Raw genomic sequence first — 26,735 nt, forward strand, 5'->3', positions numbered from 1 at the left:
AATAAGAAAGTTTGTTAATCATTTTAGACTAACATTAATAAGGTTTTCTCGGTTTTTTATTACATTTTGATGTGCCTATAGTCATTCAAGGGAAATATTATGTAATTGAGCATTTAGAGAGAAGGGAAACATTTTCTAATCAAGTTCAGTCTTATAACTATATGCTTTTATTATAACCTATACATTTCTTTTGTAGGACTGAGCATAATTTACTTAATGCATAGTTTTCCAGTTAGACTGTTGCACTATGAGAGCAGGTGCTGTTTTTTTCCTTTAGAGTATTCTCAGTGCTAAACCCTGTACCTGACATTTGGGCAATAATTGATTGGATGACTATAAGGCTTGGTTTTAGGTTATATTATTAGTAGATTTGTCAGGGAGTAAGCTGGGTACTTCGAGTGGCATAACTTTAATAAATCAGAACATTTCACGTTAAAAATATTAAAAGAGTGCCCTCACAGCTTTAGTTTCATCTGAGTTTAGATGATCTAAGTTCATCATGCACTTGAAATATGGGCACTGACACAGTTAATAACATGAATAAGTACTTTTTGTTAAATTTGTCAAATTGTTATAACTTCATTTTGCCTTCTTATTTCCATTTTCTTATTACATTTGTAATTGAGAGCAGTTAAGATGAAATTCTGCTTTATTTTCTTTCTTGAGAGTAAAGAGTAGCAACTTACCCACATTTAAAATCAATCATCATTAGTGTTTCTAAGTATAATTCATTTTTGTGTAATTCTTGGCTCTTGTTTCTTGGTTCTGTCACTTATTTTTGTGCTGTAAGAGGAAAGCAGGCAGAGGGTTGACTACGTTCATTAGTTTATGTAAAGTGGTAGCCTTCAGGCCTGCCTGCTTAGATAATCAATTGAAAAAGTGACTGTGAATGGCATAGTGTATATTTTTCCCATAACTTTGAGATTATTTTAGTGAATAACTAACCCTTATCTAGTATTAAAAAAACAATCTTACTAAGGTTTGAAGGAGATGCTTGAGATTCTCTAGGAGTGCTAATTCAGAGTGTGCAGTTGGAAAGAAGCATCTTTTAGAAAAGCCTTACTTACAGGTGTATGATGGGGTGTAAAGGCAGTTGAGAGTTGTACACAATTGATAATGTGCTTCTACCTTTTCACAACTGATGACACACATAGGAAATTGTAGTTTTACTGTTTTACGCAGTATTATACAAAATACTTGTACACTGGAGTAAAGGAATCACCTGAGGAATGAGGAGTCAATATCTTGAGCATATCTATTATAAATCTGTGGCAAGTACCACAGCATACTTGTTGTGGAACTCTTGAGTTAAGGGTCTAAGGAAAGCCCAGTCAGGTTTTGGATATAGAGGTTAGGTGGCTTTTAAGACGACTGGCAAAGGGAAAATGGACTTAGGTGTCAGGCCAGAACTATATATAACAAATAAATTTAAAACTTTTTAGAGATTCAGGTATTAAAAAAAGAAAGAAAAAAAAGCCCAGAGCAGAATGAAGGATGCATGTGGAACTAGGTGTATAATAGTGACCACATAAGTTGTGTTCATAGGAAGAAATTTCTTTAAGAAAGGAAATACAATACTCTAAACTATTCAGCTTTTGTTGAGAATGGGCTATATTGCTGAGAAACTGTCATTATATGAGGGGAATAGCTGTTATTTAGTAACTGTCATTATATAAGGAGTAGTTGAAAATGATGAAAATATGTACCCTCGAGTCAGTGGAAGAAGAAAAGGAGTTGTGTTCTATAACTGAAAACTACTGATTAAAGAATAGACTTGTAGTTTTGCAAACTACCAAGGAAAGCAAAATCAGAATAGTTATATGAAGTTGGAACTTTGTTCCTTGAGAGCAGCCCATATGAGAAGGATCACCTACTAAGTTAGCAAGCTCTCTGTCACTGAGGTGTGTTTAAATAGTGACTAACTGCCATTTTTCAAGGATTCCTTCTTTGGGTGGTGGTAGGAGTTGGTTCCAGTCCAAAGATGTTTCATTTTGTAATTGTTTTCCTGGTTCTTAATTTTTATGTTTTTATTGTTAGGTTACACTCCTGCTATTAAAGGACAACTCTTACATGTGGATGCCACTACCAGCATGCAATATCGGACCCTTTTAGAAGCAGAAATGTTAGCAGTGAGTCTGTAGTACATGATGATATGCATACTTATATGAAAAACAATTGATTTTAATTTTCTCGTATAAAGTTTAATTAACCAGGAAATCATCAAATGGTCCATCTTCTAGTTCAAGAATAGCTAGATGCTCTTGACTCTGTCCTAGGGAAGAGGAGTGGATTCCCAGTGCTATGGACTCCTATTGACATCTCTCTGTTGCTCTGCTTCGAGTATGAGGGAGTTGAATAAAAGGCAATGATACATACATTTTTGGCCTAAAAAATATGCGAAGTTGTTAGAATATTGTTTTTAAAGTACATTATGTGGCTAGACTAAATCTATTCTAAGTTCTAAGTAAGATAATTCTTTAATATATGTTTTCTAGCCCCACTGGATTTCTTTCCTAGGGCTTAAATAATGTAATTTATTGTGCCTTTTACTTGATAAAAGGTAAAAGGAAGAAAATCTTGTTGATACCCTGGATTGTTTCATATTAGAAAGAGAAACAGTATGTAAATGCCTGTGATTAAAATTGCTGATTGGGGACTCATTAATCAAGCAGATTTTTATTATTATTACTATCAGGGACAACAACACTAACAAAAGCCACTATGTAAAATGGTTAATATTCAGAGATTCTTTCATATAAGATGGTGCATAAGGTTCTTAATTACTTGTCTTAAACATTTTACATATGACATATGTAAATTAAGAGAAAAATTCTGCAATTAACAGGAATATGTAAAATACCATAAATGTATCTTAAACTGGCATATTCAGTATTTTAATGAATTCTTCATCTATTGCTGATAAATAGTGCTGTGCGATAATGCTTTCCTAGGTAGGTAGCTTTTGCCTTTGCAGAAATGCCAAATTGGGCAGGGTGCAGTGACTTATACCTGTAATCCCAGCACTTTGAGAGGCTGAGGCAGGTGGATCACTTGAGTTCAGGAGTTGGAGACCAGCCTGGCCAATATGCGAAACCCTGCCTCTACTAAAAATACAAAAATTAGCCAGGTGTAATGGCATGCATGCCTGTAATTCCAGCTACTTGGGAGGCTGAGGCACAAGAATTGCTTGAACCCAGGAGGTGGAGGTTGTAGTGAGGCGAGATTGTGCCACTGCACTCCAGCTTGGGCAATAGAGTGAGACTCTGTCTCCAAAAAAAAAAAAAAGAAATGCCAAGCTGCAGAAATACTGATATTACTTTCTGTGACAGTAAGCATCGCACTCTATCTTCCTTCACACTGAACCTTCACTTAACAGATGAGGCTTAAGAAGACATTAGGAATGTCGGTTGTTACCCTATTGGTTTATCTGGAGTGCAGTATCAACACAGTGGCCTGATTTGCTGTTTTGAAAGTTTTTTGACCACATCTTGGCTTAATATTTCAAGGAGCTAGATGTAGCCATGGATATTGGCCACAGCAATATTAGAGTCTCAAAGGGACCTTCTGTTCAGCTCAGTAGGAAAATAAGTTTTAATTACTCACTAGTGTGTGTGACTTCATTTCTAATGCTGTTTACACAGTGTCACATTTTAAGCTCTAATACTTTTACCTAACATTTGTTTTGCAGTTCCACATCAATGCCAGCTACCCCCGAATATGGAACATGCCTCAGACATGGCAGTGTGAATTAGAGGTTTATAAAGCCACCTACCACTTCATCTTTGCACAGAAAAACTTCTTTACTGGTAATTTTCTAATAGATATAAATACAGTGAGATTTATCACAGTGAACTTGTTTACATTTGATAAGTTTTACTTTTAAATTACATAGGGAATGATGACATGATTCATATTTTCTTACTTTAACATTTCCTTTTGGGCTGAAAATATCAAAGAGAGAATTTAAATACAGACATTTTGCATTCTTTTCTAACCTAAACAAGGAAAATATAAACCCCAAACTGAGCTTGGTAGGAAATGAAAGAACTCAATTTAGGCTGGGGCTTTGTATCAGTCTAGTTAGGGGGTAGCATGGGGATGATGAATCAATTTCTCTGTCTTCCCAAATTAGGCATCAGCATGGCTTCATTATTTTGTTTTAATAATTATAATACACAACAGTATATGCAAATAGCTAAATGTTATTTTTATACTTGGAGCCCTTATTTAATCTTTTCTGTTGGCATGGATAATTGAGTTGGTGCTATCACTAGTTGGAAGAAACATTCCTTCATTTCTTGCAGAATATTTTGATAGCTGTGCATATTTTGTGACTATAAGAACACATATTGTTGGTCTATGAATAGCATAAATATTACTACATTAAAATAAGGGGCATTTATTGAGTCTTCTTCTAAAAAGTTTAGCCCCATAGAGTTGGTCTGAAATGCCAGGGTCAGTGGCTATTCCACAGAAACCTAATCTTTGCTTGACTGCTTGCTACATTTATCCATCCATCCATCCATCCATCCATCCATCCATCCATCCATTTGTGCAACAGTCGTTTTATGCAAGCATCTAGTCGATGCTGAGTACTATTAGATATTTGGAGGTGTAGTGGTGTTTAAGGTATACATAGATAGTCCTCTCCTGACAATACTACTGTATAATGTTGTGTAAATGACTTCACTGTTTAAGCTTCAGATTCCTTGTTTGTGAAATAGGGATAATAATTTCTACCCTAATTTTGCTATTACTAAAGTTTTGACCTTTTAAAATGCCTCTTACTGCAATATGTTCAATCATAAGTCTTTTATATTTCTTTTCTGGTTTGACTGGGAGCCTTTGGGACTAGATAGACTGCTTCTGCTTTCCTGGAGTTACATACTTCTCCAAGGCTTGAACCAGTGTCCCATTAGTAGAAATTTTGACAGAGTCCCTGGCAATTTAAGCTTTTGCTAGTGAAGCAGAGCATTGGATGAGCACTTCTCAGTTCAAATTTATGAAAAAAATTGCAGCTAAAACCTATGGTGTGTATTATGTGTCTGACTTTGTCCTAAGCAGTTTGCACATATTAAATTATTGAATCCTCACAATAACTCTCAGGGATCAATATTGTTGTTATTTTCCTTACCTTATAGATGAGGAAAATGAGTTATAGAGAGGTAAAACATTATGTCCAGGGTCACACTTGGTTGAGCTCAAATTCTAACTCAAGTAGTCTGGCTCAAGAATCTGTTATATTACTTATCTCTTTGACTAGCTTTTTCCTTCTCACTTAAGATTTGTATTTTTTAACTTTTCTAATCTTTTAAAATAGATACCTATCATCAAGTATTTACTCCTTCACATTACTTTTCTTCCAGACATTTCCCATCTTTAGACTCTTGCAGTGCCAAGAATAGCTGCAGTAGAAGTATAAATTCTTCATGATTAAAAAATATTATTTTGTAGTAGCACTTTCATTTACACTATTGTATTAGTTACACTGAAACAGCTAAGTACACATTTCCTAAATTGCAACTGATTTTCCTTAAATTGTTTTCTTTCTCTAACTCTAATTTTTATGCTTTCTCTATTGAAATTCACTCTTTTCGTTATTTATTTTTTTATAAAATTTGTTTGGAGAAATTTTTAAAAACATAGATACAAAAGTAAACATAATCACCATTTTACAGATTTAACAACTGTAACAGTTGGTCATATTACTTCTATTGTTTTTAAAAGATATAGCATAACAAATAACTGTAGAGTCCTTTTTAGACTTATTCTCTAAAAAGGATGACTACCAGAGAATAATATTAGTTTAGTATTGTAGTGAACCTACTTGGTCATAGTGTTTGGATTGTTTTCCCTATTGTTGGAATTCTATAGAAAAGAAATTATCTCTCTGATGTGAGGGAATGCCTAATATTCCTCAACAGTCACTTATTAGCACCACTTATTCTCATACCACTTATTAGTAAGATAAAATTCTTCTTAAGAGATTTCAATGTGGGACAAAGATAGCTTTATGATAAATGTAATATAGAGCCTCAGAAATGAAAGCTATAAAACAAAAGCAGAAACTGAAGCTTCTTCTGGGAATAATGAAAATAACTTAGATTTACTCTGATAAGGAGGGGAAGAAGATAATATACTGGCATTGCAAAGCTCTAATACCAGTTGATTGATGTTTTATAGGGTGTTTGCCTAACAACTTAATGATAAAGTGAGTTGTTGGTGGGTTTTTTCAGAGTAACATTTAGCTTGCCATAACTTGTTAATTCATTGCACAAATGAGTAAGGCAGTCATCAAGAAAGTGCTTCCTTTTTCTAATCAGATTATTTGATAAGACCATCTGGTAATGAGAAACAGATTTTGATTTAATAACAATGCATATTATAGTTTTTGAGGCTCCTAATAAAAATACTTTGTCGCCATAATTTTTAATATTTATCAGTAAAGATGTTATAGAAACTGGTAGGTAAACTATATTAAAAAATGATATGCTGAAATTTTAAATTAGTTATTAAAGAAAAAAACTAACAAGATTTGTTAGAAATAGACTAATAGCCGTAACGTTTCACATGAGTTATTAAAGAAGAAAATAATAAGATTTGTTAAAATAGAATTTGGCTAATAACTTTATAAAATTACACTAGTTTGTTGAAATAAGTAGTAATCTGAATTTCTGTTTAGTTCAATTTTTGTTTATTTCACTAGCAATCGTATCTCAATCTTTTGACTAATAGAAGTATAAAGTAGATAAAATGCAACCAATATACATTGTAAGTCTCATACATGAATAATGATTCAAAACAAACATTAAATATCGTTTCTGCCCTCACTTATGGGCATTTCTTGTTTTGTATTATTTGTCTCAAGTACATTGGTATGTGTACTAGACATAGACAAATGAAACAATACCAGACATTATGTATATTGAGTGCAAGTGTGAAATGCAAGTGTGAAATGTGAAGCTGACAAATGCATGTAAGACCTGAATACAGAGGAAACCACTGTCATCTGAAGGTAATCAGAGAAAGTAAGGAAAGACATTAAGGTCTGAAATGGTGTTTTTAAATGAATTCAGTAGTATTAACTAAGATCTGATAGTATTTTGCCATTTACAAAGCATGTTCACTTGTATTATCTTCACATAACTCTAAAATAGGATAGCTGTTATCCCTGAGTTAACAGTGAGAAACTTGAGGCATAGAAACATTGAATGACTTGGGCAAACTTACGAAGCTAGGAAGTGGAAGACATTTAAAAACAATTTTCAGACTGCAGACCCTTTGCCTTCTCTGTAGTATTATGCTGGCAATAAAGATGGTTAGTTTTTCCTTAGCAGAGAAGATATGAAAGATGGTATTTAGTTTGACCAAAAATGCTGAACTGTGAATGTTATGAGTGAGAAAGGTGAGAAAATCAGCTTGATGAATGATGAATATGTATTGTAGAGTTGGTTATATCCAGAGATGATTTTTGGGCAGTTCCCAAGTGTTAGATGCTGTGCTAAAGACTAAAGTTAGAAAGTAGGGATAGAGTCAGCCTAGTTTGGTAGGGTGGCACTTAGAAGTAAAATATTTGAGGTAAGCATAAAGTATGTAAACTGTGATGAATCACTGTGATTGTTGAATAAAAATATATTTAAAGTAAATTTGATAAGTTGAATTTTCTGTTCTCTATTAATAGAACAGGTTAATAGCCATATGCCTTTTATTGTTGATATAGTAAAACTCTGTATCTCATTAATATTAATTTGTAATTGTCATTTGACATTAAGTGTATTATTCTACCATTTTAGTAAGACAAGAGTTTCTAATACATTTGTGCTACCTTCTGTATGTGGCAGCTAAAATTTAAATGGGTTCATATGATATTATATAAGATAAATTTACTCTGAATTCATTATTGAATCTTTTTTCTGTTTAAATATCACCTTTAAAATACAAAGAAAACTACTTTAAATGTTTCACAGTTTTACCTATAATTTTCCTTAGGATATCTTTAATAATAAATGCTACCATTTGTGGAGTGCTTACCCTATGCCAGTTACTTTGTTAAAACTTCACATAAATCATCTGAATTCTCATCATAAGTCTGTGAGGTTGTTCTGATTTTATACAGGAGAAAACTGATAATATTTAAGTCACTTTTTTCAAGATTATGTAGCTGGTAAAATGATAAAGCCAGAATTTAAACCCAGGACTATCTAGTGTCAAAGTCTGTGCTATAATAATACTGTTTCCAATTGTTTCCCTCTCTCTCTCTCTATCTCTCTCTCTCTCTGTGTCTCACACACACACACACACACACATGTTCTAATTTTATATACATGGCACTGTGTTGTGTATTGTGAGTATACAAAGATGAGTTTGACACCTCTAGGAGGAGCCTTTTATTGAAAGACATTGCTGGGAGTGTACAATGCATGTAAAACATTCTGGAGGCCAGAAGATAAAGTTGTGCAAACTGCTATGGTAGATGGTAGATAAGTGCTAATGTCTTTAAAGAGCCTTTATTTATTGGGATTAAAAAAAATTAAAGTACCAAAGGGTAAACAGACTAAATATATGAACACAATTTTAAAGAGGCCAGCATCATCCTGATACCAAAGCCTGGCAAAGACACAACAAAAAAAGAGAATTTTAGACCAATATCCCTGATGAACATCAATGCAAAAATCCTCAATAAAATACTGGCAAACCGAATCCATAGCACATCAAAAAGCATATCCACCACGATCAAGTTGGCTTCATCCCTGGGATGCAAGACTGGTTCAACATATGCAAATCAATAAATGTAATCCAGCATATAAACAAAACCAAAGACAAAAACCACATGATTATCTCAATAGATGCAGAAAAGGCCTTTGACAAAATTCAACAGCGCTTCATGCTAAAAACTGTCAATAAATTAGGTATTGATGGGACGCATCTCAAAATAGTAAGAGCTATTTATGACAAACCCACAGCCAATATCATAATGAATGGGCAAAAACTGGAAGCATTCCCTTTGAAAACTGGCACAAGACAGGGATGCCCTCTCTCACCACTCCTGTTCAACATAGTGTTGGAAGTTCTGGCCAGGGCAATCAGGCAGGAGAAAGAAATAAAGGGTATTTAGTTAGGAAAAGAGGAAGTCAAACTGTCCCTGTTGGCAGATGACATGATTGTATATTTAGAAAACCGCATCATCTCAACCCAAAGTCTCCTTAAGCTGATAAGCAACTTCCGCAGTCTCAGGACACAAAAATCAATGTGCAAAAATCGCAAGCATTCCTATACACCAGTAACAGGCAAACAGAGAGCCAAATCATGAGTGAACTCCCATTCACAATTGCTTCAAAGAGAATAAAATACCTAGGAACCCAATTTACAAGGGATGTGAAGGACCTCTTCAACTACAAACCACTACTTAACGAAATAAAAGAGGACATAAACAAATGGAAGAACATTCCATGCTCGTGGATAGGAAGAATCAATATCGTGAAAATGGCCATACTGCCCAAGGTAATTTATAGATTCAATGCCATCCCCATCAAGCTACCAATGACTTTCTTCACAGAATTGGAAGAAGACTACTTGAAAGTTCATATGGAACCAAAAAAGAGCCTGCATTGCCTAGGCAGGCCTAAGCCAAAAGAACAAAGCTGGAGGCATCACACTACCTGACTTCAAACTGTACTACAAGGCTACAGTAACCAAAACAGCATGGTACTGGTACCAAAACAGAGATATAGACCAGTGGAACAGAACAGAGCCCTCAAAAATAATACCACACATCTACAACCATCTGATCTTTGACAAACCTGAGAAAAACAAGAAATGGGGAAAGGCTTCCCTATTTAATAAATGGTGCTGGGAAAACTGGCTAGCCATATGTAAAAAGCTGAAACTGGATCCCTTCCTTACACCTTTTACAAAAACTAATTCAAGATGGATTAAAGACTTAAATATTAGACCTAAAACTATAAAAACCCTAGAAGAAAACCTAGGCAATACCGTTCAGGACATAGGCATTGGCAAGGACTTCATGTCTAAAACACCAAAAGCAATGGCAACAAAAGCCAAAATTGACAAATGGGATCTAATTAAACTAAAGAGCTGCTGCACATCAAAAGAAACTACCATCAGAGTGAACAGGCAACCTGCAGAATGGGAGAAAAATTTTGTAATCTACCCATCTGACAAAGGGCTGATATCCAGAATCTACAAAGAACTTAAACACATTTACAAGAAAAAACCAACCCCATCAAAAAGTGGGCTAAGGATATGAACAGACACTTCTCTAAAGAAGACATTTATGCACCCAACAGACACAAGAAAAAATGCTCATCATCCCTGACCATCAGAGAAATGCAAATCAAAACCACAATGAGATACCATCTCACACCAGTTAGAACGGCAATCATTAAAAAGTCAGGAAACAACAGGTGCTGGAGAGGATGTGGAGAAATAGGAACACTTTTACACTGTTGGTGGGATTGTAAACTAGTTCAGCCATTGTGGAAGACAGTGTGGTGATTCCTCAAGGATCTAGAACTAGACGTACCATATGACCCAGGCATCCCATTACTGGGTATATACCCAAAGGATTATAAGTCATGCTGCGATAAAGACACATGCACACGTGTGTTTACTGCGGCAGTTTTCATGATAGCAAAGACTTGGAACCAACCCAAATGCCCATCAATGATAGACTGGATAAAGAAAATGTGACACATATACACCATAGAACACTACGCAGCCATAAAAAAGGATGAGTTCATGTCCTTTGTAGGGACATGGATGAAGCTGGAAACCATCATTCTCAGCAAACTATCACAAGGACAGAAAACCAAACCCTGCATTTTTTCGCTCATAGGTGGGAATCGAACAATGAGAACACTTGGACACAGGAAGGGGAATATCACACACTGGGGCTTGTGGTGGGGTGGGGGGAAGGGGGAGGGATAGCATTAGGAGATGTACCTAATGTAAATGACGAGTTAATGGGTGCAGCACACCAACGTGGCACATGTATATATATGTAACAAACCTCCATGTTGTGCACATGTACCCTAGAACTTAAAGTATAATAATAATAATAAAAGCAGTTTAAACATACAGTGAAATGGCAATGAACAAATATGATTATAATTCTAAGAAAGTCAAGTCTATGTTTCCTTCACCCATTGTAGTCCTAGAGTCTAGAACAGAGTCTGACACACAGTAGACACTCAGTAGATATTTGTTTAATGAATAAAACAACATGAAAAAATGTTTAGCCATGCTTGTAGTTAAGAAGCTCAGTGAAAGCAAGATACCATTTTTCAGTTATTAAATGTCAAGTGAAACAAAATAAAAAACAGATAGATGATAGAAAGAGAGAGAATGCAGGAGAAAGTTCAGTGAAATAGGTAGTCAAGCATACATTTCCGGTAGGAGTGTAAATGGACTCACTTCTCTTCTAATGAAATTTATAGTAGTCTCGAAAAATATTCCTAAATTTTGACCCAGCAATTCCACTTCTAGAATCTTTACTGACAAGCAATCCTGAATATGTAAAATAATTTTTACAAAAATGTATAGTACATGGTAATATATATAACACAAAAATTTGGAAAGAGTATAAATATCCAACTATAAAAAACGGTTAAGTAGGTCCTGATAAATCTTATTAATGAGCTATTATGCAAAATTTATGTAAACGTGAAATAACACAGAATAATATTTGAGTTCAGTGAAAGAAGCAACACATAAAAAATGTTCATATAGGATAGTATCAGTCTGTGTAGAAAAATAACTGGAAGAAAATGTATCCGCAATGTTGGCTATTTGGGTAGTGGAATATCAGGTAATTTTTTTTTTGTTAATTTTCTAAAATTCCTTAAAAATAGATATATTAATATATAAAATTTCTCTTATTTGGAACTATGACTGGTAAGTAAACATCTGTTCACTGTCAAATTATTTAAATACATCCTAATCACCTTTTAAATATTTCAATCAAAAGAAAAATTCATTTTTGACTGGTGTTAGAAAATCTGTGTTTTTCTTTTCTGAGTTTCAACTAACTTTACAATTTCTATTCACTACCCCAATAATTTTAGATTTAATTCAAGACTGGTCTAGTGATAGTCCTCCAGACATTTTTTCATTTGTTCCATATACGTGGAATTTTAAAATCATGTTTCATCAGTTTGAAATGATTTGGGCTGCTAATCAACATAACTGGATCGACTGTTCCACTAAACAACAGGAAAATGGTAAGACATTTAAAAATTAGGTTAAGTATTTCTCTCATTAAGGCAAATACCAACTAAGAAAATTAGTATTGATTTGATAGTTTTAACAGATACTAGAAGTTGTTTCTCCCCATTATCTTTGTGAGACTCTAAGAGGATTGTTTCAGAGTTTGTATTGGACTAAAACTTAATTTTGTTTAGTTGCACATTTTAGACAGTTTTATAATTGAAATTTTATGGACATTAAAAGTAAACTTACTTTTTCTTCTTCTTTTTTTTTTTTTTAATAGTGTATCTGGCAGCCTGTGGAGAAACACTAAACATTGATTTTTCTTTGCCTTTTACGGACTTTGTTCCAGCTACGTGTAATACCAAGTTCTCTTTAAGAGTATGTATAGTTGAATGCATTATTATTCCACAAGGTGTATTAGTTAGTTTGATTTCCCAAAGCTTATCTTTATTCCCCCTACCCAGTCCATTGCCACTTCAAGGTATTTTAGCTTTCCTCCGATGTCTACTACCTTTAGTGTCAGAGTTCCTGCTGTTTACTTTTTGTAGTTAACTGCACCTAAGAAATTGGGCAATTAAAAATATCTCAAGTTGACTAGTTTCTTAGAGTTCATTTCTGATATCTGTGGCTAATCTTTGTGTTAGCCCTTCTAGCTCTAAGGTTTACTAATTCATATGAACTAATTTTATACTTCCCTTTATTTGATTCTTAATTGTAAACATGAATTCAAGGAGTAACCACAGTACCTTTCTTCCTTTTATCTGAATGCCTGTACTTCTAAGCTCAAAATTTTATGGAACATATAATTTTTTGGTATGGGCAACCAGTAGTACTTGTAGTATTAATAGTGGTTATACTGGTAAAATTAGCAACATAATAGAAACAGCTAACATCTGTTAAACATTTTCTGTGTACTACATAGACATTATTCCATGTGCTTTATGTAGTAACTCATTTAATTCTCAGAACAACCCTCTTGAGATTATTATTACCTGCATTTATACATTAGGAAAGTGAAGAACAGAGCTTTTGTAACTCGTCATATAGCTAGTGAGGTATTGGGCAATATAGCTTAGGGCTCCATTCTTTTAACCACTCTACCTAGTGAGGTATTGGGCAATATAGCTTAGGGCTCCATTCTTTTAACCAAGGTAGAGTGGTTAAAAGTGGTTTCTGCCTGTTAAGAAACTAGTCATCAAGATGAACAAAGAATAGAAGACCTATAAGGAAAAAAGTAAAGCCAAGTGAAGATCCATTGATTTGCCAGTTCTGAATTATTGAAAGCCAGCTGAGGAAACAAGACTTACTAGAATCAAATGAGATAATACTATTTTAAAAATTAATAAAAATATAGAACATAGTATACCTGAGCTTATAAAAGTTTTTTTTAAAAGCTGAACTTCATAATAAAAAAATCTGTGATTACCCATGGAAGACATTCTTTTCACTGTTTGGAAACTATACTGTTTCTTTCCCTGATTATTTTGTTGTTTTTCAATACAAACTTAGTTTTAGTCAGTGTAAAATCTTATTCCTTATTTACCTGACTGTTGAATGTAAAATCTGCCATTTCAAATTTGTTTATCTCACTTGTGTAATCCCAGCACTTTGGGAGCCTGAGGCAGGAGTTTGAGACTACCCTTGGCAAGACCCTGTCTCTACAAAAAAAAAAATAATAATAAAAAAATAGCACATTCCTCTCGTCCCAGCTACTTGGGAGGATCACTTGAGTGCAGGAGTTCAAGGCTTCACTCCAGCCTCAGTGACAGAGTGAGACCATTAAAACAAAAAATAATAATACAACAAAATAAAAATAAATAAAATTTGTTTATTTGCTTTCAAACTTATTTCGAAAATTGTTGTAGACAGTTTTGCCTGTATTAACCAACATATTTATGCACTAATGTTATTACTTTGGCTTATTACAATTATTTTTTAGGGAGAAGATGTTGATCTTCATTTGTTTCTACCAGATTGCCACCCTAGTAAATATTCTTTATTTATGCTGGTAAGAAATTGCCACCCAAATAAGATGATTCATGATACTGGTATTCCTGCTGAGTGTCAAAGTGGTCAGAAAACAGTTAAACCAAAATGGCGCAACGTTACTCAGGAAAAGTGAGTACATAAAATTAGTGACACAGGCCAGGTACAGTGGCTCACGCCTGTAATCCCAGCACTTTGGGAGGCCAAGGTGGGTGGATCACCTGAGATCAGGAGTTCGAGACCAACCTGGCCAACATGGTGAAACCTTGTCTCTACTAAATATACAAAAATTAGCTGGGCATCATGGTGTGTGCCTGTAGTTCTAGCTACCTGGGAGGCTGAGGTAGGGGAATCGCTTGAACCCGGGAGGCGGAGGTTGCAGTGAGCTAAGATTGTACCACTGCCCTCCAGCTTGGGCAACAGAAAGAGACCTCATCTCAAAAAATAAATTAATTAGTAAAACAAAATAAAATTAGTGACAAGTATTTTGTGCTTATATGTGGAGAAATTCTTCTTCTTTCAAAAAATAATAATAAAATTTGATAATCTGCAACTGATATCTGTACAATTAAAGGAATAAGTATCTGACTAGAAACTGTGTTTTACTCTTCAAAGGGCTGGTTGGGTTGAATGCTGGACTGTCCCAAGTGTCATGCTTACAATTGATTATACATGGCACCCAATTTATCCACAAAAAGCAGATGAACAGCTAAAACAATCATGTAAGTGTTTTTATATAATTTGTGCTTTTATACAGCTGCTATTATGATTGATAGTCATGAAAAATAAAAAGCAAATAAATTGAAACATCTATTCTTGTGACATAGTATAAATATAATCTTTTAAATATTTTAGATTAATTATATCTACCTTTTGAGCATTTACTATGTATCAAATAGTGGGCCAAGCAATTTTCTGGCTTCTATTATCTCATTTAATCCTTGTAACAACTCTGTGGGACAGATATTACCATTATTTTTATCTTAAAGTTGAGGAAATATGCTCAGAGAAGGTAAGTAATATTCTCAAAGTCTGCCAAGCTAGAAGCAGTAGAGCCTGAATGTGAAACAAGGTTTGTGTGAATCTGCATATTTAAGTGCATGATTTTGTGAAACGTTAGTTTCTTTAATGCATTTTGACAGTTCTTATATAGTTTATAGTTTCCTGAAGGTAATTTGCCTTATTACCTGGGTCCAAAAAAGAATTAGAGCCAAATGATGATGTTTCTTTGTATTTTTCCAGTGAGTTAAGTTTCAAAGGATAGTTTTCATAGTTGTTTCATAGTGGCTTGAAAATATCACACTGTATTTAAATAGCTATTTATATGAAAGAATTTTGTAGTTTAGTGCCCAAGAATAGTTAAGGTCTCCATGTGACCCAAATTTATATTGCAGGGACTCAATAAGAATGTTGTTTATGTTAACAGAAAGTTTTCATTGATTTTCTGCAGGCTGATTTATGTATTTCTCTCATATTTCAATATTTATTCTTTATTTGCCTTCTTAATTATTGCTCTTTTAGGTCTGTTTTCCTTATAGATACACATAATATAAGGATTAGTTGATGTCATGTTTGCAAAGTAAAATTTTTTAGTGAATATTTCCTTGAAGATCTTCCAAGAGGTCTTTTGTCCCCCACCCCCTAAACATTAATCTTTTTTTTCCTTAATTTACTACAGTATCAGAAATGGAAGAGACAATGCTATCCGTATTAAGGCCATCCCAGAAGGCATCAGACAGAGTTGTTTCTTCTCCCTCTACTTCTTCACGTCCACCTATTGATCCCTCAGAACTTCCACCTGATAAACTTCATGTAGAAATGGAACTTTCTCCAGATTCTCAGATAACTCTCTATGGACCTCTACTAAATGCCTTTTTGTGTATAAAGGTACGATTCTTAAAAACAACTTACATACTTTTAAATATAGAAAAAGCAGTTAAAATTTAATTGAAAATTGAGGCCATTTGAAATAGCCAATTGGATTATTTAAAGTGTTGAGGATATACCAGATATATTGACTGGACTTAGGGTGCTAGATTCAATTACAAAATTATTTATTAAAAATAGTACTCCTCAGTTCAGCATTCTTTTGTGCATTTTGTATGTTCTAGGAATGGTGCTAGTTGCTATAGATAAAGATGATATAGCATCTGTTCTCAGGGGTGTAAGCTAGAGGGATAGCTAGGATAGACAGATATATGGACAAATTTTCACACATTGTAAGTAATGTAGCAATAGAAGTACTACATATATCTGAGAATAATTGGTAATGGAAAACACTACTTCAAGTGAGTCCATTGAAAATAAGTGACAATGTTTTATGATAAATAATGAATAAATATTTGTTTGGTGCTTTATTTGAAAAACTGAAGCAAATATATGAAAATGCTTGTTTCAGAGTATATCAAACTTAGGTTCTAAATAAATGTGCACTAATTTTTAGAACAAAGAACAAATTGTGTTGACTCATTTTGGTATATTTTTTTCCACTGAAATTGTGTGATCGCACAGTATGACAGCACTTTAAAGTTGATCTCTGTAGAATGATTATGAAGAGAGACTATTTTTGGATAAATATTTGAGGAGTTCATCAGTTTTCTGGAGAGCACTCTTATTTTGATGTTCAAATCATATGTTTTAAATGCCCCCAACAAATTATCAACAATTCTTGTTGATTTAATCTTTATGGTAACTACTATAATCCTTCCTGATCCTCACTTATCACCTTTGCCTGTGATTAGAGGAGTTATCCACATCACTTTCAACAACTTAAATTTTGCATTTTTAAAGGATCTGGCAGATTCACTTTGGATACTGAATACCTAGCTGACAAGGAATCCTGTAATGTACAGCGATAAGAGTAATTAATTCTGGAGAGAGGGACTAGGATGTTCAGGGTTGGTCAGGGAAGCACGATCAAGGTTTGTTAGTAAAGGCTCTCTGCAGGAAGTGCTGGCTGACCTGGGTTTTGAAGGCATATAGCATCTCAATATTTGAGTTATTATATTGTATTTACTAAAAACTACCATAAATCATCAGATGATGTAACTTAATATAAAAGATGCAAGGGAAAATGTGGTTAATATTTGTAGATACCTAGAGTTTCTGTTGATTACATACACACCTTTCTTCCTTCTTGTGACCATCATTTGACCTAAAATGTATGTCAAATATTTCTCCCAATATCTTACTTTCTTAGGATTGCATGTGAATAACTATAAAGGATTTAAAAGATAATTTTCAAGCTATAGTCTTCCTGAAGAGGCTGCATTATATTTTACTTAAATATAAGTAATGATTTAATTAGTAGGTGAAGGTAGTCATAGTGATACAATATCAGTTTTTGAATACTACTGGAGTGGTATTAACTTTCGTTTTTACATTACTATGTACACATGGAACCTCAGTTTGTTTTTATTAAAAAAACTGATAGTAATAAAAAAATAAGAGGACTCTAACAAAACAGAATACAGTGAAATAAATATATGCTTTCATTTTAGACTTGTTTATAGGTTCTACTCCACAGATGTAGCCATTGCTGACAGATTATTGTTTTCATACAGACTTTTGTGCATTAAAGGCTTTATAACAACTTTTTAGTAGTTTCAAAAGTTTGTCTTGCCCTAAATATTGTATTAGTATTTACATTTATCTAATTAGCTTAGAACTTGTATAAAATGTCTATTAAAGCAAATTGTAAAATTTGAAATTTTGACGTGTTTACTAAATATGTATCAAAGATATGACAGGCAAAAAATTTGTTTAGCCCAATTAACTCTGTGCTTCCTTTTATAAGGAATTTGTGCAATTATTTAAGTTTCTGGTTTTGTTTTTGTTTTTTAAGAGACAGGGTCTTGCTTTGTCACTCAGGCTGGAGTGCAGTGGCACAATCATAGCTCTTTGTAATCTGGAACCCCAGGGCTCAAGTGATCCTCCCGCCTCAGCCTCTTGTAGCTAGGTCTACAGGCAAGCACCACCACACCCATCTAACTTTTAAAAAACTATTTTTTGGAGAGACTGGGTCCTGCCATGTTGCCCAGGCTTGTTTCAAACTCCTTCCTGGCCTCAAGCGATCCTCCAGCCTTGGCCTCCCAAAGTGCTGGGATTATAGGTGTGAACCACCATGCCTGGTCTGTTTGTTTAACTATATAACGTGTATTTTACTTGGTATCGGTATTAGTACTTTAAAACTTTTTGGAAGTTGAAAAATATATATATTATTTTTATAACATATTCAAATTGATATATGAAATTTTCTTGTTCATGTATTTTCATGTATACATGAAAAAGAAAATGGCAGTTTAAGGGAATGTAAAAATTCATGTAACCGAGATTGTCCTTTTTTAGTTATCAAAATTAAACATCAAGAAATTATAAAGAATAAACTAGGGAAAAAAAATCACTATACTTGTTTGACTGTATATGAAAGACTGCTTTCCAAAATCCACAGAAGAAACTAGGCCTGGCATTATCATCATAAATAATTCTAAGAAGAATATGTCTACTGAATATTCATTAAAATTTATGAGGACATGTATGGAAATGGGAGGTCTTCTGCAGATGTGGACAATATAGTAACTGTGAGTGTCAGCCCAAAATCATTTCAGTCATATTAAAACTTTGTCATTTCTTCTGTTGTGGATATAAAGTTGGATAACCATACTACTTACATTACTTTCCTGATTTGACTTCTCTTAGTCTTATTTCATTTTTTTGTTAATGAAGGAAAATAAATATTTTTATAATGATAACATGTCAGTGGTAGCAAATAACTGCATGAAAGGGTATATATGGCATATATGTTTTTCTTATTAAAAATAATTTTAGGCTGGGCGTGGTGGCTCACGCCTGTAATCCCAGCACTTTGGGAGGCTGAGGCGGGCAGATCACGAGGTCAGGAGATCGAGACCATCCTGGCTAACGAGGTGAAACCCTGTCTCTACTAAAAATACAAAAAATTAGCTGGGCGTGGTGGCGGACGCCTGTAGTCCCAGCTACTCGGGAGGCTGAGGCAGGAGAATGGTGTGAACCCGGGAGGTGGAGCTTACAGTGAGCCGAGATTGTGCCACTGCACTCCAGCCTGGGGACAGAGCAAGACTCTGTCTCAAAAAAAAAAAAAAAAAAATTTTTTTAATAATCTTGAACAGAAACCTGGCTATTAATTTTTCTTTTTTAAAAAAAGGGTAAGTTTGGAAACAGTACTTGTGGACTTTTCCTACTGTTTCTCTGATTTTATTAGCTGCCATCTTTTCACCTATTGTTGTTATTTTTTTCTGTTTTGAGAAATGAGCATCACTGGATTAGTACACATTTTTAACTAGGAAAAACATTGCAGTCTCTTACTTGAAGTAGGTGATAAGATACTCCTATATCAAAATACCATTATGAAAAGAAAATTTTGGAGAATTCTTAAGTAAATTGAAATGTAGTTTATCATTCTTAATTTCAAACATGATGCAAATTTGACAAAAGAACACATTTTCTTGGTTCTATAAGCCAGTGGATTTTTTCTAGGGTTGTTTGGAATTTATTTTAAAGATAGTTTAATTTTGCATGCCATCTATTATAAAATGAAATTGAAAGTTTTATTTGTGTTTGTAAATATTTGTGTACATTTATTAATTTTAAAGTACCATAAAAGTTTGCCATAATGTATTACCACCTACCTTACACTTTGATCAATCTTTTTGGTAACTTTTTTTTCAGTAAATTCTTTTTTTTTTTGAGACAGGGTCTGACTTTGTCACCCAGGTAGTGGCATGGTCACAGTTCACTGCAGCCTCGACTTCCTGGGCTCAAGTGATTCTCTCAGCCTTCCAAGTAGCTGGGACCACATGCATGCGCCACCATACCTGGATAATTTTTGTATTTTTTGTGGAGACAGGGTTTCACCATGTTGCCCAGGCTGGTCTCGAACTCCTGGGCTCAAGTGATCTGCCCACCTGCGCCTCCTAAAGTGCTAGGATTACAGGTGTGAGCCACTGCGCCTGGCCTTTCAGTTAATTCTTAAGAAATTAACTAATAGATTTGGAATTCATAAATTAAGAGAAACCCTTAAGTCACACACCCAGCATTAGACATTTAACATTAGACAAAGTTCTTAAAGGAGTTATAATTTTAAAAGTACATTTTGTTGATGATATTCAGTAACTACAAATGTATTAACTCATGAAAGAATCCTAGTGTTTTATAACTCCTTTAGAGCAAAGTCACTGACACATTTAACAAAAGTTAGCAAATGTTCTCTGCTATGTTGGGCATTCAGTGTTCCCTAAAGAATTTGATATGAATTATTTCCATTTCAAAAGCAATAGAGGTTGCTTTAGTAGCAAATTGAACATTAGACCCAAGGGAATCCTTTTTCTTTTTACTGTAATAATCTACAGGAATCTAAATTTTTTTCAAGATTTACAATTATAAGAGACTACAAGGGAATTTTTTAAAAATAAGAGATCTGTTGGCTAGGATCATTAAAAATGAGTTAAAATGAGTGGTGGTAACTGTTTTGTTTTGTTGGTACATGTTAGTATGCTGAAACCTAATAGTAGTTGAGTCCTTAGATCAGCTGTTTAGGGAGAAGGTGGGGCAGAGGTGTTTTTCTGGGGGCCATTTACACGTGGAAATATCAAAGGAGTTTTTCCACTTTACACTTGACTCTGGACTCTGCCTACTGCAAACTTTCTGAACAGTCATCAGGACTGAGGTGGAATGTGTGTTTTATAAAGGCTTCTGGAGGGGAGAACTACTGCTCTGAACATCTTTAAGTTTTGTTTGTTTGTTTACTTTATTTCAATTGTTTTGGGGAACAGGTAGTTTTTGGTTACATGGATAAATTCTTCAGTGGTGATTTCTGAGATTTTGGTGCACCCATCACCTGAGCAGTGTACACTATACTCAATGTGTAGTCTTTTATCCCTCACCCCACCACCCGCCACATCCTTCCTCTCGAGTCTCCAAAATCTGTTATATCATTCTTATGCCTTTGCGTCCTCACAGCTTAGCCCCCACTTATGAGTGCAAACATATGATATTTGGTTTTCTATTCATGAGTTACTTCATTTAGAATAATGGTCTCCAATTCCATCCAGGTTGCTGTGAATGCCATTATTTCATTCCTTTTTATGACTGAGGAGTATTCCATGGTATATATGTGTGTATGTATGTGTGTGTATATATATACACATACCACATTTTCTTTATCCACTCGTTGGTTGCTGGGCATTAAGGTTGGTTCCATGTTTTTGAATTGTGAATTGTGCTTCTATGAACATGAGTGTGCAAGTGTCTTTTTCATATAATGACTTCTTTTCTTTTTGGTAAATAGCCAGTAGTGGGATTGCTGGATCGAATGGTAGTTCTACATTTAGTGCGAATCTCCATACTGTTTTCCATAGTGGTTGTACTATGTCACATTCCCACCAGCAGTGTAAAAGTGTTCCCTTTTCACCACATCCACACCAACATCTATTATTTTTGATTTTTAAATTATGGCCAGTCCTGCAGGATACGGTGGTATCACGTTGTGGTTTTGATTGCATTTCCCTGATCATTAGTGATGTTGAACATTTTTCATGTGTTTGTTGGCCATCTGTGTATCTTCTTTTGAGAAATGTCTGTTCATGTCCTTTGCCCACTTTTAGATGGGATTATTTTTTTCCTTGCTGATTTGTTTGAGTTCCCTGTAGATTCTGTATATTAGTCCTTGGTCAGATGCATAGTTTGTGAAGATTTTCTCCCACTCTGTGGGTTGTCTGTTTATTCTGCTGATTATTTCTTTTGCTGTGCAGAACCTTTTTAGTTTAATTAGGTCCCATTTGTTTATTTTTGTTTTCATTGCATTTGCTTTTGGGCTCTTGGTGAAGAATTCTTTGCCTAAGCCAATGTCTAGAAGAGTCTTTCTGATGTTATCGTAGAATTTTTATGGTTTAAGGTCTTAGATTTAAGTCTTTGATCTATCTTGAGTTGATATTTCTATAAGGTGAGAGATGAGGATACAGTTTCATTCTTCTATGTGTGGCTTGCCAATTATCCCAGCACAATTTGTTGAATAGGTTTTTGTTTCTTATTTCGTTTATGTGATGTATCACATTTACTGACTTATGTATAAACCATCCCTGCATCCTTGCTATGAAACCCACTTTTCTCACTTTATGTTTTTGTATGCTTTGTTGATGATCAGTTGGCTGCAAGTATTTGGCTCTATTTTGGCTTTATTTTGGCTTCTCTATTCTGTTCCATTGGTCTGCGTGCCTGTTTTTATAACAGTACCTTGCTGTTTTGGTAACTATAGCCTTCTAGTATATAGTTTAAAGTCAGGTAATGTGATGCCTCCAGATTTGTTCTTTTTGCTTAGTCTTGCTTTGGCTATGCAGGCTCTTTTTTGATTCCATATGAATTTTAGGATTGTTTTTTCTAGTGGTGTGAAGAATTACAGTAGTATTTTAATGGAAATTGCCATGAATTCATAGATTGCTTTTGGCGGTGTGGTCATTTTCACAATATTGATTCTACACAATTTGTTGAATAGGTTTTTGTTGCTAATTTTGTTTATGTGATATATCACATTTGTTGACTCATGCCTACATCCGTGGTGTGAAACCCACTTGATCATGGTGAATTATCTTTTTGATATGCTCTTAGATTCAGTTAGCTAGTATTTTGTTGAGGATTTTTGCATCTTTGTTCATCAGGGATATTGATCTTTAGTTTCCTTTTTTTAATGTCTTTTTCTGGTTTTGGTATCAGGGTGATACTGTCTTCATAGAACGATTTAGGGAGGATTCCCTCTTTATCTTTTGGAATAGTTTTGGTAGGATTGGTACCAATTCTTTTTTAAATGTCTGATAGAATACAGCTGTGAGTCCATCTGGTGGTTCTGGCCTTTTTTTTTGTTATTGGCAATTTTAAAAAATCCCTTTTTCTCTCTCACTGTTTGTTATTGGTCTGTTCAGAGTTTCTGTTTCTTCCTGGTTTAATCTAGGAGGGTTTTATATTTCCAGGAATTCATCCATCTCCTCTAGATTTTCCAGTTTGTTCACGTAAAGGTATTCTTAGTAGCCTTGAATGATCTTTCGTGCTTCTGTGGTATCAGTTGTAATATCTCCATTTTTGTTTCTAATTGAGCTTATTTGGATCTTCTCTCTTCTTTTCTTGGTTAATCTCACGAATAGTCTATCAATTTTTTTAATCTTGTCAAAGAATCAGCTTTTTGTTTTATCTCTTCAAGTTTTTAATGTTGATCGAACTTAATTAGACTATGTTATTTTTAAAAATTTAATGTTGGAATTTAAAGTATAACCCAGTGTTTTCTGTTATATTTGTGCATAAATTTGTCCGTGCTTCAGAATTGTATTAGAAAGACAATTATTAAGATTTCAGGCAGATTTCAAGTGGCATCTGTATTTAGGAGGTGGACGGCAATAGGGAATAGAGGAAAAAGCACTGGTTTTGTGAGCTGGTAGATTTGGGATTTCGATATTAATCCCCCTACCAATTAACTGTATGACTTTAAGCCGGTCGACATTATTTCCTATGAAATGATATTATGTGCTGATGTCCATAACTGTAGTCAGAAAATAACTTTGTCAATAATCAAAGTGCAGAATTTACCAAATTCCTTTCTTGGTTCTAATATTTAACAGATATGCTAACAATGTTGACAGGAATATTTAACAACTTTTGTTTACTGCTGACAGATCAAAAGGCCAAAATTTAAATTTAGAATCAATGGGAAAAAATAATTTAAATTCCAGCTAAATTTATATTTTCATGCAAAAGAAAACAATAGTTGAAACACTTCTGCATAAAAAACCAGGATGAACTATGTGAAAGGAATTTTTGATAATTGTTGGTAACACATGCCTTTATCTCATCAATAACCAAGATTGGATATTTTTATTAAAGCTGTTGAAACATGCCCGATAAATAATTCCAACAGGAATATGTGAATTGTACTAGTTACCTAATTGAATTTAGCCAGACTGATTTTTAGTGAATTGCTTCCCCCCAAGGATGTCCTCGGGTATTGCCTGAGAACTCTGAGGAGCAGTGATTGAAAACTCTTTAACCATGCAAACCTTCAAAGGTCTCTGAGGACCTAAATTACAAGGTTTTGCTGTAATTGGGGCAATGTCATGAAGCTTTACTATAAAATAGGCTTCTGTAACTTTTTGTATTTTTTACTACTGAATATTTATTTGCCAAGTGGCTATGGGTAAGCCTTAACATATGTTTTCTTTTGTATTTTAAGACGATAGGGCTGATGCCTTTTTATTAAATATAATAGGTTAAGGAAATACATAATTTACAAATTTAGGCTCATAGGTGAAAATATATTTACATACCTCTTCTGACAGCAATTTGCGTTTTCTTAATATTTATAGGAAAACTACTTTGGGGAAGATGACATGTATATGGATTTTGAAGAGGTTATCTCAAGTCCTGTTTTGTCACTGTCAACATCATCCAGCTCTGGGTGGACTGCTGTTGGGATGGAAAATGACAAAAAGGAAAATGAAGGTTCAGCCAAGTCAATTCATCCACTTGCCTTGCGTCCTTGGGATATTACTGTACTTGTTAATTTGTACAAAGTTCATGGGCGTCTTCCTGTTGTAAGTGTTTACACATCAAAGTACTCTGGAATATATTATGACATCCACCTGTGTATAGATGTAAAGCATGCAACACACACTTAGAAAAAGAAAACCAGATTCAGAAACTTCTAAATTTATTATTTTACTGTTATAAAACTCATTTATTTTCTTCATAATATGATTACTTGATCATTGGTAATTTTATTTTCTATTTTTCTTCTAATTTAACTTCAGCTGCTGCTTTGCTGTTCTGTGTAACGTCAGGACATTGTGTCATACGTTGAGTTGTTGGGTTTATAATTAACCTGATGGGTATTCAAGGACTTTACATTTTCTTAGCTTTTATCTCTAGACCCCAGACCAGTTTGGGGCCTTATGGTGGATCTGTTACAAAATGAAGTTTCTGGCTTGACCCTGGGGTTGAATTATGTTAGTTTGGATCTAGCACAGTATCCTGGGTCACTCTAAGGACAACCCGTGGACCTGTTCTTACTGACATGGAATGATATTAAATTGCCCCAAGAACCCAGGGACTTTGGAGCAGGGCCAGCTGAGGTGTGTGTCTGTGTCACAGTAGGATTGGGGGGCGGGTGGCCCTCTGTTGCTTAGTGCAGCTAATGATTCTACTGAGGTACAGAATACTTATTTTTGTCAGTAATCATAGTTTCTCTGTTTTGAAAAACAAATTCTCTTAATCATGAGAGATGTAATTTTTATTTTTCTGTACTTCCTTACTTTTTGCCTTTTCTGCATTTCGACTATGCCATTTCATTTGACTGTAGCATGGAACTACTGATGGTCCTGAATGCCCTACAGCTTTCTTGGAAAGACTATGTTTTGAAATGAAAAAAGGATTTAGGGAGACCATGCTGCAACTTATTCTGTCACCCCTGAATGTGTTTGTCAGTGATAACTATCAGGTAAGGTGAAAATGAAATATGGTGGAAACACAGAGATTTACTATTAATATTTATTGGGTTAAAACAATGTATTAGCTTCTGTGCATGGACTTTGTAGCTCTTTAAGTTAGAGACTTTTAAGTTAACTGTATTAAGAAGTTTTGTAAGTATGTTTTTGTGTATGAGAGTTGTTTCAAGAACCTCAATTTTCTTTTGCTTGTCCCTATTTCTGTGATCCCAATTTTATTTTATACCTTTTGCTATTATAATAGAAATGGAAATAAATACTTTCTCAAATATTTATGGAAGGGAAAAATTAACTATATAAAATGTTGGTAGGTTCTGTTGAGTATCACAGCATAAATGTTAATATTTATTTTATATTTTAAATAATATTTTAAGTATTTAAATAATTTAAAACGTGTGTATCTACACGGTCAATGACTTATTCTTATTCATCTAACATAAGATACTTTGTTAATTCCTTCAAGATACCTCTGGGCTCTTTTAAAAGAGAACCAATGATATTCATCAAGTGAGAATTTGAGAATTTATTACATTTCTGGGTAGATTATAATTTTATTATTATTTTTTAAAAAGCCAAATGGCTTTCCGTGGCACCTATCACTGCATTATATGCCCCGTCTTACTTTTAATCAAGTTGTGTGATTTAGAAATATAAATGGAACGTAATACAAGAGAAAGTAAAATTATAAATGTGAAGATGAATCTGATACCCAGAAATCATCAGTGAATGATCATTTATTATGATTATATGTAGTAACTGATCATTTTATTTAAAATAGCATATCCCCTTTTCATTCTTTTGCCATCACTGACTATATTTTTCTTCATGGAATTTTAATTTAATTTTTCATACATATATTTGACATATATGAGATCATATTAGCTAAAACTTAATATGTGCTAGGCATTGTTTTTGTTTTGCCACAGAATGAGTGTTTCCGGTTTTAAACTTTTATTTTGAAATAATTATAGATTCACAGGAAGTTGCAAAGATCAGAGAGAT

The 26,735-nt window shown here is 34.0% G+C and overlaps 1 protein-coding gene across 10 annotated transcripts in view; it reads left to right on the forward strand.

Annotated features, from left to right (window-relative positions):
- Nucleotides 1-26,735, forward strand: part of BLTP1 (bridge-like lipid transfer protein family member 1) — a 401,511-nt gene that overhangs the window by 234,323 nt on the left and 140,453 nt on the right. For all 10 annotated transcript variants that reach the window (XM_073017605.1, XM_037991533.2, XM_007999715.3 and 7 more), the window contains exons 14-22: nucleotides 2,038-2,129; nucleotides 3,689-3,806; nucleotides 12,084-12,239; nucleotides 12,509-12,606; nucleotides 14,168-14,346; nucleotides 14,830-14,936; nucleotides 15,893-16,101; nucleotides 24,597-24,824; nucleotides 25,589-25,726. In XM_073017605.1, the coding sequence (XP_072873706.1) occupies nucleotides 2,038-2,129; nucleotides 3,689-3,806; nucleotides 12,084-12,239; nucleotides 12,509-12,606; nucleotides 14,168-14,346; nucleotides 14,830-14,936; nucleotides 15,893-16,101; nucleotides 24,597-24,824; nucleotides 25,589-25,726 (1,325 nt within the window). The remainder of the gene's footprint in view (nucleotides 1-2,037; nucleotides 2,130-3,688; nucleotides 3,807-12,083; nucleotides 12,240-12,508; nucleotides 12,607-14,167; nucleotides 14,347-14,829; nucleotides 14,937-15,892; nucleotides 16,102-24,596; nucleotides 24,825-25,588; nucleotides 25,727-26,735) is intronic.

Source organism: Chlorocebus sabaeus, chromosome 7, assembly GCF_047675955.1.
Source record: "Chlorocebus sabaeus isolate Y175 chromosome 7, mChlSab1.0.hap1, whole genome shotgun sequence".
Classification (NCBI taxonomy): domain Eukaryota; kingdom Metazoa; phylum Chordata; class Mammalia; order Primates; family Cercopithecidae; genus Chlorocebus; species Chlorocebus sabaeus.